The sequence below is a fragment of the Nelumbo nucifera genome, chromosome 2 (assembly GCF_055504915.1).
Source record: "Nelumbo nucifera cultivar China Antique chromosome 2, China Antique-T2T, whole genome shotgun sequence".
Lineage (NCBI taxonomy): Eukaryota > Viridiplantae > Streptophyta > Magnoliopsida > Proteales > Nelumbonaceae > Nelumbo > Nelumbo nucifera.
In genome coordinates, this window is record NC_142650.1 from 88,422,753 (window position 1) to 88,435,556 (window position 12,804).

The 12,804-nt window shown below is 38.1% G+C and overlaps 1 protein-coding gene across 15 annotated transcripts in view; it reads right to left on the reverse strand.

Moving 5' to 3' along the window:
• Positions 1-6,602: 6,602 nt before the first annotated feature.
• LAF3 (Amidohydrolase family) overlaps positions 6,603-12,804 on the reverse strand; it is a 115,788-nt gene continuing 109,586 nt past the window's right edge. For all 15 annotated transcript variants that reach the window (XR_016083019.1, XR_016083018.1, XM_088899191.1 and 12 more), the window contains one exon: positions 6,603-7,012. Coding sequence is in view for 13 of the 15 variants with exons in the window: in XM_088899186.1 (XP_088755312.1) it covers positions 6,816-7,012 (197 nt within the window). In the remaining 2 variants the exon portion in view is untranslated. The remainder of the gene's footprint in view (positions 7,013-12,804) is intronic.

Sequence of the window (12,804 nt, forward strand, 5' to 3'; positions counted from 1 at the left end):
TGCTTCCGCATAAGCTCTAAATGCTCTCTAGCATCGGGAGTTAGACCAAGCTCTTTCAACAACAAAACATCAAGAAGCGTGGAGATTTCTTGGTTGAGGTCATGTGAGTGGCCAGAAATCAAGGAATTTTGTAGAAGCCACAATCGGCTTGATTGGGGGCAGTAATTTAGAAGAGTCTTTAACCGATAAATGAGAAGATAAAGTTCCTTCAGACAAAGAACAACAATAGACGAAAGAGTTGAGCCAGAATCCCTAAGAAAATCAAGGAGGACGACAAAGACGAGATCAACTCATTAGCAACGATGGAGAGCATCTGAACCAACATGACGTCATTGAGCTGGACCAAAGCCAAGAAAGCCTCCAAGGACAGTGTTCTTCTTCTCCGCAAAGAGGAGAAAATAGCAGTTGATACCATAGAAGTTAAGGATTCAAACCCTCGCTTCCTCTTTCTCTCCTCCTTCAGGCGAAATGAGAAATCAACCTCAACCAAACCATTTCCTGACCTTCTCTCCTCCTTGATGTGTACGATCTCTTCTGAAATCTAAATCCTCATGCAATAAGGCTCTGTTTTATCTGATTTTATAACTTGGGATTGCCATGTTATTTTGTTTGATTCACTCTTCGTTTTTGCCCATTTTCTTTCATTCTACTCTAGCATGGCGTCGGATGGAGATTGAATGGGAGAGATTGATAATTGAACAATGAACCCTCTAAACAAATTAATTGATAATTGATGGCAATGGGAGTGATTGAGTAGATTGAATGCACGGATGATAGATTAGAATCCATGCAGATGGTACAATGAATTTCTCTAATTCCTGTCTTAGGAGGAGGGTCCATCCTTTGCATAGTTTATGTAAAGATGGTTGATAAAAAACATACAAAACTCAGCCCGTTCGTTTGCTCTTAAGACTATATCATTCATTCAATTGCTCTCTGCCTCTCTCTCTCACCGGACTGAGAACCAAAGTTATTGAATAGCAGACGAATACGTTAATGGCCATTATTTTTGTTATCTTAATGTTGCAGCTGGACTACAAATGACTTCATCATTTTCGCTTACCCACCACCCACCTTGCCATATTTTCTATTTCCACTTCTCCATTGCGTTAATGGCAACCATTACGCCTATACATGTCATCTTTCCTACTACTTTCCCCTCATCTCTCCCTACTTTACACCTGAAACTATTCCATTCTTTTCTTATTCTCACTTCTGTGAGGACACCCTTTGACGGTCCAAAGCAGTCCAAGTCGCTTCGCTTAATGGGTGGCTGGTTACCCTGACAAGACTGATCTGCTAACCCCAACACCTTCATCCTCGATGTATCATTCTAGTCCGGCATGGGCAGAGCCAAGGCAACGTTAACGAGAGTGCTTATGGTTGGATTCCCGACCCCAAGATCGTACTTACCCAGAAGGGCATGCAGGAAGTTCTGAGCGACAGAGGAAGAGTGAAGATCAGCAAAGAGAGACCCTAAATGAGCATTTTTTTCTCTAATTCGCCGATCAAGGGCAATTTGGCCATGCGAATTGTATTTATGCTGGCATAGACAACTTCTGTTAGTGAATATTAATGGTGCTTTAATAGAAGGTGAGTTTTGGAAAATAAAAACTCATTGACATTGGTGAGTTTTAGACATTTTGAAAAATTATGATGGATTTAAGAGAAATGCTGAAAAGTCATGGTGAGTTTTGGACAATTACCCTTTTTTCTAAAAGGTTTCATGAGAAAATGTGCCAAACAGGTTAATTTATGGTCTCATAGTTGATACCAACTGAAATAAATTCACTTTAATATACAATATAGCATTTGTTTTCAATTAAATTTCCCTCAAAAGAAATTGTTTTCAATTAAATCGCTGTGGCTTCAATATGGCCATATCAAATCCACATTGTCTTCATTCAAAACTCTTCCGATACCATGTTTTTTCCCAACATTGAAATGTGCTTATTTCTTTGAATTATGGAATGTCATTGTTTCTTTCCTTACATAACAATTTGGAATTATAAAGACCCCCTGTTTTTTTTTTTTTTTTTTTTCCAAACTACCCTTATTTATTTATTTGAACATTTTATGATCCCATCTTGGTTGCTCCAATAGATCCTTGCAGATTCCTAACTAAATTTAATATTCAAATGAAAAGGTGTTGGTTTCTTTTTTCATAGATATAAATTAAGGTTTTGTTTGGTTTTTCTTAATTTATTAGACAAAGGAATGGATAATTTTTATATTTTAAGATAAAGAGAGACATTCATATCAGTGAAATGGAACAAGAATTTAAAGAAATTATATGGTTTTCTATATCAGTAAAATTATTCTTGTTATTTTAGCTAGTTTTGTTTGGAGAAGGTGGAAATATTTTTGTATCAATTAGGGTTTGAAAGAAAAAGATGAGGAAAAGAAAATAAGTTCATGTGAATATTTTAGTATTTTAAGACATTCTATCATCTGACTTAATAGCCAAGAGGGTGTTTGTCTCAAAGTGAAAGTTCAGGGAGTCATTGTCCCAAATGAAAGTTTAGAGTGGTAATTGTCATTAATCCCATAGTACAGGGTGGTCTCTGTCATAGATGAAAGTCTAAGGGGGTAATTGTCACTGAGCCATGTGCGAGAAAATCAAACGGGAAGTTTGCCCCATCATGTATTTATAAAATATAATTTAGACCGAAAAAAAGATAAAAAAGGGAAGAATTGTTCATCTTCGTCACCGGCACCCCTATTCCTCTCTTTCTCAGAAATCATAACTCAGAAGACCGCCTTCTTTATTCTTTAGATGGTCACCTCTATTGGGTTACAGCTATTGTTAACAATATGAGCTTTGGGTATGGCACTATGCCTTCCGATTAGAATTTTCAGCATGTATGATAGCATTTCTCAAACAAAATCTCCAAAATAACCACCTGAATATACAAAAAACCCTAATAGCTTCCAGATTGATGATCATTCAACTCTGTTTTATTGCTTTCTTGAACTGAAATCTTTCCATCCAAAACACTTAAAACACCAATTTTTCTGCATTTTCATCAATTCCAAACCAAAAGAACAATAGCAGTGGAGTATACGAACAGATCTAATAATCTCAACTCAATCCTTTCTGTTAATACTTAATATCCAAAGGCCTTCCACAGTTTCGTTGAAATGTAGTTGTACCTACAGTTTCAACGGATCTAATTACCAGGCAAATCCCATTAGATATACATCCATTAATATCATCCTGGAGTTTAGTTGAGTTTCGTGGCACTCTTCATTTCAGACACGTACTACATGTGTTTTTTTGCTGTTGAAAAATGAAAGAGAAGGAGAGGAATAGGGATGTTGATGAAGACTAAAGACTCTCTGATTGTTGAGCTGGGGCGAGTTAGGGAAGAAGATAAATAGTTTTTTACTTTTTTTAAGTTCCAAAAAAATATATTTTTGGAAACAATGACGCAAACTTCCTGTTTAACTTTTTCGCACATATGACTGGAGTGCCCGTGCAAACTATAACGTGTTTCAATTTGATTGGTTACCAGAAGATCAAGTGCAGGAGATCCGGATTCATTGAGAATACTAACAATGTGGAATTCAATTGAAGAAGGAACCCTAGAGAATGCACCGGATCCCCCTGGGGTCCTCATCCACTTTCGTATGTTTCTCTGTTACGATCTGCTATAGTGTTGACGCCTATGATTCTAGAAAGGAGTGAGATCGGTGAGAAGGCACCCACTCTACGATGGGGAGAACTAGGGATTCTCTTTTCTGGGGAGGAGAGATCCCCTGAAATTTGCGTTGATCAGCAAATGTGTTCATGGAAGACCACCCCCCTTCATGAGATCAAGGATTTCTTGATCCGAGCGTTCCATCTAAGGCTATGTTTGGTTTAAAGGAAAAGGAAGGGAACGACAGGAAAACTAATACAAGATTTGTAAATGTTTCCTTACCTTTCCTTTCCTTTCCCTACCTTTTCCTTCAAACCAAACATAGCCTAAAGAAAAACCCAATGATTCCTTCATTGGTTTCACGCAACATTCTCATTAGGTTCACTGATGAAGAAGAATTTTCGAGAGTGTGGTTGCATGAGTTCTTTAGAATCAAGGATTTCTATTTCCATCTCTTCTCTTCAAGTGGATGCCAGCATTTGATTTAGGTTTGAAACTTACCATAGTACCGATATGGATCTCTTTCCTTAAGCCATTGGTGAATTTTTACAATGATGCTTTCATTTGAGCTATTGCCCAGGTTGCAGCTGGATAGGTGGTTAAAGTAAGTACATCTACTAGAAATTTCACTCGAACGACAGAAGCTAGGGTTTGTATTGAAATTGATCTTCTTTAGACTGCATTTGGATGCGATGTAAATCAAGAACCGATGTACAGGCATTTGGAAAGAGCATGTAATTATTATCGATGTAAAATTTCACTCCACTTCAGTTTTGCGTGCATTTGGATGGAGTGGAGTTTTACGTCGATAATCGATGTAAAATCTCATCAGCTCTAAAGTTTTACATCAATAATCGATGTAAAAACTACATTGATTTTATTGATGTAAAATTTTACACTCTTCCACCCATCAATATTTTCAAAAAGCAATGGTCACTTTCATGGTTTAGTGTAAAACCCCTAGCTTGTTAGAAAGAAGAAACCCAAAACCAAAGAGATTGACAAGGTCTCAACTGACCCAAGGTTCCCCTCATTTTATATATGATAAATGGTATTTTTTTGGAACATTAGTGGTATTAATATTATTAACTCCAAATCAATTTGTAGGCTAAAGAAATTGGTGAAAATGCATAAGAATGGTAGTCTTGCCATTGCCAAGCCCAAGGTTGGGCAAAGCCGCATAACTGGCGTTGCTAGGAAACTTCAAATGATAAGATTTGGCTATTTTGGTCCACTGGTTTTTCAGTGAACATAGTGGTAGATGCAAACCAATTTATCCATTGGGATGTGATCAATTTACCCAATAACTATCATTGCCTAGTCTTGGTGGTATAAGCTAAATGTTCTAGAGTTGATGGTGGAAGGCTTTGACATGATTTATCCTCTTGGAATTTAAATAACTCTACCCCTTGGGTTAATAGTTGGTGATTTTAATTAAGTCTTAAACCCTATAGAGAGGATTAGTAGGTCCTTGGACTTGGGTTTTATGAATGATTTTCAAATTTTTGTGGACTCTCAGCATCTGGTAAAAGCCACTTTTGAAGGTAGGATGAGAATAATAATCTGCTCTCAGTAATCCCTTAGTTACTGATGAGGATAACACAGTTTTGATGCAAACACCAACTCTTGAGGAAGTTAAATATGCAATTTCTTTTAATTAAAACAAGAGGCAGTCCTGGGGCCTGATGGGTTTTTCTGGCAAATTCTTCAAGTTTTGCTGGAACATTACAACTGATGACATATGTGATGCAATTCAGTTTATATTTACAGGATGTGAAATTCCAAGGGGATTCACTTGTTTTATTGTTACCTTGACTCCAAAAATTGATAGCCCACAAACTTTTGCAAAATTTTGGCCCATTACAAAATTCTTGCAAAAATTATGACCAACGGGTTGAGCATCTTAATGCCTAAATTCATTTCAGAAGAACAAGGGGCTTTTATGAAATGTAGTACTTTCCATTCCACCTACCTAGTTCAGGAGATGACCTAGGAAATTAACAGAAGACATGGGCTCAATGTATTGCAGAATTTGGATATGGCTAAAGCCTATGATAGGCTTGAATGGAGCTTCCTGTATAAGGTGGTCCTCAAGTTTGGCTTTTCAGAAAGATGGGTGGAACTAATGAGAAAAGTGATTTCAAATTGCTAGTTCTCTATCATTATGAGATCCCATTTGTCCAGTTAAGTTTTGAAATGGCCTTGACTTTATCTGTCCATTGTCTTCAAGAATTAAACTGAGCAGAACCCTTGGACAATAATGGACACAAACTGTTTACAATTGGACATTAACTTTAGTTTTTGACTCAACTGAAGATTCCAACTTGTTCAATTGGCAAGTTCTCTATCTGGTTGTAACAGAGGCTTGGGACAAATGGGGTTTGATTAGGGATGTCAATGGGTTCCGGTTAAGTGGTAAGCCTATATTGACCCGACCCTATTGGGCTAGAGTTGGGTTCAGTTTGGGCCCAGATCGTGCTGATCCTGATGGATTGAAATCATGGCATGGGGTAGGTGGGTTGAGTTTGGCAACCCTTTTATTTAGTGAGGTCGGAGAGATTTGGGTTAGAGTAGCTTCGGTTCGGATTCGGGTTGGCCAACCCAGCCCGTTTGCATCCCTCGGTTTGATTTGATCATTGATGGACAAATCACCCCCTGTTGTGGATCCCCATTCACATAAAAATTATACGTTTCTGATAATTCTCATTTCTAAAAACTTTCCGCACAATTACTGTTAGGTCTGCTTTTAACCATTGGACACTCCAGTAGGATGTGGGGACTCGGGACATAGCAATGTCAATTGTCAAGAAGGGATGTCAATGGGCCGGGTTATGTGGTAAATCCACATTGACCCGACCCTATTGGCTTAGGATCGGATTGCCGAATGGGTTTTCGGGTCAGTTTATGTTGTACTCTTTCTCCAGCTTCCCATCCCAAGTCTTTCTTCCAGAAGATCTACACTGAGACGCACAACAAACCAATAATATCATTCATGTGATAATACATGCTGCACTTCCCCATGTTTGCGCTTATTCAAAATTTCAAATAAACCAGTTATGGTTGCAGAGTATTGTCACATGATAGCACCAAGTACCGACTACCAACATAATTTACAACCTAAATCCTTGATCCTCAGTCTGTTAATCTTCGCTTCAAAAAAGTATTTCTCACACCTCACCACACTAGAATCACTGTCTCAGGGATAAGCCTGAACACCACCAACATAAGTGGCCTCAACAGATGCAGATGCCTCAGCAGCAAAGTTATCCCATGAAACAGTGGACAATACAACAAAATCTGCCAATTTGCCAGGAGATAGGGATCCCAATTCATTATCAAGGGAAATTGCATGAGAAGCTGAAATGGTATACCTGCCATGGAAAAATCCAATTTAAACAGAAGACAAAAGAGTTAAAAAGGCACTAACGAAATAGATCATAATACAGTCGGCTTATAAGACAAGAATATTTATTCTATAAATTTGTCATTAGAAGGGGCCATTGCTTGGTTTAATGGTAAAATCATAGGCTGACAAACATGAGAACAAGGGTTTGAATATGATAGCAGCCACTCTGTGTGAAAAAAAATGCAAAAAGTTAGGTCTGTTTCCAGTCCAACCTTCCTAGCACCGCAGATATCTGGGATAACATTGGCTAATAACCTTTTAAAGTTGCTATTAAATATTCACTTAGGTTCGTTCAGGAGAAACAAGACAACTTCCATAGTCCTTGGAAGTTTCTTACATGTATTTGCAATTACATTTATTTATCTAATGTAAGTATTTTTACCATTCTAGCAGCGGCCACTTTGTGCAAAAAATAATTAGTGAATAAGAAATTATGGAGCTTGTGAACTTAATGGCTCAAGCTGAAATTGGGTTGATTACTATAACCTCGAATGTTTTATTATATAATTATTTTATCCACTTAAAGACAAACCAATGTCTTTCAGTTCAGCCACGTTGGCCATTAACAGGTGGCCATTGAGCAATCCAACAGTTACGAAGTAAATTCAAATGCGTGAAGGCAAATTTTCATAGAATCTGATATACATCTTTCCCTTTCTGTAAGTATTCTTTCTTATATAGAATGAACTCTAAGATCACTAGAAATTCCTAAAAGTTAGGTAGTATATCATTATTATTATTTTGCAAAATAAAAGTTAGGTACTCTATAAAGTTAAAGAAACTTGCAACTAAACAAGGCACAAGAAATTAGACACTTTGGTCATTCTTGGTTCAATATTGATTCCTTGATGTTTTTCTTAAATGGTAAAATTATTTAAAAACAGGAATTGTGAATGGTGATCATAGAATGGGCACTGGGGAAGGTGAGTTCATGAGTGAAACTAAATGGAGAAGAGTGCTCAAGTCTGAGGAAAAGTAATTTCTTTTTGAAAGCTCCAAGGTGCCGTGGGTGGTAGCTTTGAAGATAAGAGAAATGAAGCTAGCAATGGTGTACTTGGAAGGAGAAAAGGATGTGGAATGGTTTGTAGATTTTGTGGAGAAATCATCTCAGCTGAACTAGAAGATGGATTGCAAGGGGTCTTTGGAGAAGGTAACAGAAGGTATATGGCAGAAAGGAGGAAAAATTCCAAAGGAAGGTTCCTGGTGCTGTATGAATTTTTTGGTGAAGGAAAAAAACAGCTGGTTTGCTTTCCTGAAGGGAGGGGGATGGCTGGAAGGAGATATTGAAGACCATAAAAGACTTACTGAATCTAGGGAAAAGATTACAAACCCCAAGAACCAGGCAGTCTGAGCAGATGGAGTTAACGGCCTCAATGGAGACTGTTGGATTGGTAGTTGCAGGTGCTGCTTCCAAGTGAAGGTAGATGGTCTGCACTGCTTCGAGGGAGGATTGGAAGCAGAAAAATAGTAGTGGAAACAAATAAATCACCAAGAGAATGGAGAAAAGTGGCAGAGGAGTTATTGAGAAACCTGAAATTGAAGACCACAATTATTTTAATCCCTTTTGAAGAATGCAAAGCATTACTGGAGGTGCTAGGGGTGAGATGGATTTAGAATCTGTATCCTATCATCTGGAGTGTGGTGCTGCTACCATTTTGAGGTGGTCTCCACTAGCCAATGCTAAAATTTGGAGGTAGAAGACAATTTAAAGGAGATCCTGATTCACCAGACCCCATTTTTACTTGAATTTACAAGACTTACCTATTTGCTCAAAGTTGGATAGGTTTATTTTTAATACATTTTCAGAGGATCACTGGGGAGGACTGATGACTAGGGAATTGCCAAGAGTTACTTTAGATCATTGCCTAATAAGAATTGGAATGGAGGATTTCCAGAATGGCCTCACCTCCCTTTAGATTTGAAAACATGTGGTTCGGTCATCCAGATTTTATTCATGGAGTGGAAGAGTGGGGGAATGAAGAGGTTAGGGGTGTAGAGTGGAACGAAATGAGATTGCACAGAAAGATACAACTCAAAGGCTAGATAAAGAAGTGGAATAGAACATTTTGGAAGAATTAAGCAAAGGAAAAATATTGTAACCTCTCAAATTGAGCAATTGGATGAAAAGGCTATTTTCTCAATGGATAGATCAAAAGTGTTAGGACAAGATGGTTTTACAATAGCTAGTGAATGTGTGGATGATTTTAAGAGGAGGAAAGGTTGTGTGTAAACTAGACCTGGAGAAAGCCTATGATATGGTGGATTAGGTCTTTCTTTTGGATATTTTGAAGTGCTATAGTTTGGAAGAAAGATGGTGTGACTGGACTGAGGGTTGATTGAAAACTTGCCATTACTTGGTTTTGGTGAATGGGGTGGTGAGGGATTTTTTCCCAGCTACTAGGGGTTTAAGACAAGGGGACCCTCTTTCCCCTTTCCTCATTATTCTAATTGTCGATGTGTTCAGTAGGCTTCTCTTGAGGGAAGATAGTACTAATTTATTTAGAGGTTGGAGGGTGGGCAAGAATAATGCGCAAGTAACATACTTGCAGTTTGCAAATGATACAATAATTTCTATGAGGGTGAGGATCCTAGAGAAGCTAGGCAATTAAAGAGGGTGATTAAGCTATTTGAATATATTTCTAAGCTCAAAATCAATTTTGAGAAGAGTTGTGAGGCTTGGATAAATCTAGAGCAGGAAGATTTGACTGTTGTAGTGGAGGTCCTAGGCTATCCTACTACTTGTTGGTCTATGAGATATTTGCGTATACGCGTATGACCTTAGGAGACAATCTAGAAGAAAGCATGTTTTGGAGTCTAATAATAGAGAACTACCCTATGAGATTGACAGCTTGGAAGAGAAATTGCATTTCTTTTTTGGGGTAGAATTACATTAATAAAATCCACCTTAGCAAACTTGCCAATTTATTACTTGTTGGTCTTTAAAATGCCGCAAAACGAAGTCCAAAATGTAGAAAAACTGATGAGAGATTTTTTATGGGAGCCTGGTAAAGTAAGGACCACCTAATTAAATGGGAGATGGTGTGCAAAAGCAAAGAGCAGGAGGGCATAGGGATTGATAATTTAAGGAAGAATTTATCCTTGTTTGGTAAATGGCTATGGAGATGGCTTTTGGAGAGGGGGAGACTTTGGCAAGAGGTTATTGGTAGTATTCATTGAAGTGCAGACAATGGTTGGGACGTTGGGGTCTCTTCGAGGGCTACCTTGGCTTCCCTATGAAAGTCAATTTGGCAAGAGGTTATCAGGTATGATGTTTTCTCTGGAGACAAGGTTCCCTTTCGTGAGGACCTTTGGATAATCAACTCAACCCTTAAAGATCTCTTTCCTTCCTTGTACTCTCTTTCTTTGTTCAAAACAGAACTTGTCCATCGGTTTGTGTCCGCATCCTCATTGATTGGGGTCAGTTGGAAATTGGGTCTAAGGAGAGGTTTGAGAGGCCATGAGCTTGTTAGTGCAACATCGCTCCTACAAATCCTTGATTCTGTTTTTCTTCTCATGTTCCTCTTTTTTTTCCTATTCCTTATGCTCTTCCCCTACCCCTCAGCCTTGTCATGTGAAAGAAATTTGGTCCAAACACATTCCTCCCAAGTAGGGGCTTTGTGTTGGGAAGTCTATCAAGGAAAACTTAATACATTGGATGTCCTACAAAAAAAAAGACCTAATTTGTGTGCTTCCCTGCATTGGTGTTTCCTTTGTAAAGCAAGTGGAGAAAGTTGCTACAACCTTTTAATCTCCTGCCCCTTTGTTGTAGGTATCTGGGAAAAGATTTTTGATCTTTTTGGTATTAGGTGGAGTGTGGCCACTCAGGTTGGTAGTCTCTTTGACCCTACGACCTTCAGCTTGCCAAAGAGAAGAGCTAGGGTTACGTGGAGATGTGCTCGAGCTGCATTGATCTGGATAGTTTGGGAGGAAAGAAACAACAAAATTTTCAATTGTACAGAAAGGAATGAGGAGGCAGTGTGGGAATGTGTTGTAAGTAGGGCAACTCATTGGACTAAATTGGTAAACCTCTTCTCAGACTTCTCCTTTGGTGATATTTGGCGAAATTGGGAAGCTGTATAAAAAAGTTCAATTAAGAAGGATAAATTTTGATGGCAGTGGTCTTGGAAACCAGGCCGGCTGGCATTGGAGGAGTTTTTCGAAATCCTGATGGACACATTCTTGCTGTATTCTCAGGCCCTGTTGGAGAAGGGGATCTGGTGTATGCTGTATTAAAGCAGTCTTGCAAGGAGTACAAATTGCTAGAGACTTCAACTATGACAGATTGGTAATTGAAGGTGACTCCAAGTTGGTAATAGGATGGCTGAAGGAACCAGAAACAGTGGTTTGGAAATATAGGGATTCTATAAAAAGGTTTAAATGACTAAGTAGAGATGTTATAAACTTTGTTCAATAGGAAAGGTGGTCAGCAAATGGGTTAGCAGATTTTTTTTTTTTTTTTTTTTGCAAAACAGGGGGAGCATAAGTTGAACTATTTGTGGCTCAACTGTAATTCAGATTATGTAATGAGGGCTGCATCTCGTGCCTCTGCTTAAATGTTGTTATTGTAACACCTTTATTATATCTAATAAAATCTTCACCATTTATCAAAAACATATTTAAAAACAGGAATCCATTACCCATTGCTGGTCCTATCTATCTAGGGTACTGAGAGGTGTGTAAAGACCAAGCAAAAAGTCATTCAGTCCAACCACTTCAGTTGTTATCAAAAACCCCTTGCAAGAGGTTTCTTCTTTGATTTTCTTCAAGGAAACCACAGCATTAACCAGGAACCAAGTTGCTTTCCATAAAAGAAAGATTGGGTCACACGAAAAACTTGTTTGAGTGCAGATTGCAATGAATAATATTAGCAGAAGTTGGCTGCATAAGAATATGTGGTTGAATATAAAGAGTGGAAGGTAAAATCACACTTAACAAACTGTCTTACTTTTACATAGAACAAGGAATTTATAGATTCAAGAAGGGAAGTACTAGATCTTCAATGTCACATCAACCACAATTTCTTCTCTACTTTGGAAAATGAAAAGCCATGATTTAACTTTCTATTACTATACAAACACACCCCTTAAAGAACATTATTTAGGCTATCAAACATGGACAAGCTAAACTGTTTACTGCTGTTAATGTCGACTGTGTAGGGGTATTTTAGTCATTATGATTATGTTTAAGTTGCTGATGTGTAATGTTCTATTAGTTCTTGTGTCCATCACTTAAGTAGGGGCAAAGATGTACTTTTATGATTTAATAGAAACATAGAAATAGATCTGGCCGAATAGAGAGACAGATTTTCTCTCTTGTTCGAACTAGACATCTCTCCTTTATTTCCTTCTCTTCTTCTTCTTCTTCTTCTCTTATTTCTACAGTCACTACTCTAACAGAATTCTAAGGCAGATTGGATTATAATAAGGTATCAGAGACAGGTTGAGCAAATCAAATCTGCCCAGAATTCTGGCCTTCACGTATCCAGTCTAGGGTTTTCTTCTTTTTTCTTCGCCATCAGTTGGAGATAAGGGGAGAGGCTGAAAAGGAGTGATCACCCTCTTCCCTTGGAGGTTAGTATGCCTCCAGTCATGCAGTTCGTGGGTGGTTGCTGTGGTTTGTAGGAAGCCCTCCCCTAATCGATGAAGAGAAGAGGGCTGATTCGAGTGATGCAGTGGGTGTCAAGTATAGTTTGATTTTTTGGTGATTAGGTAAGTGGTTTTTTAGGCAATTTTTTATTGTGAATTAAATGGTGAATAT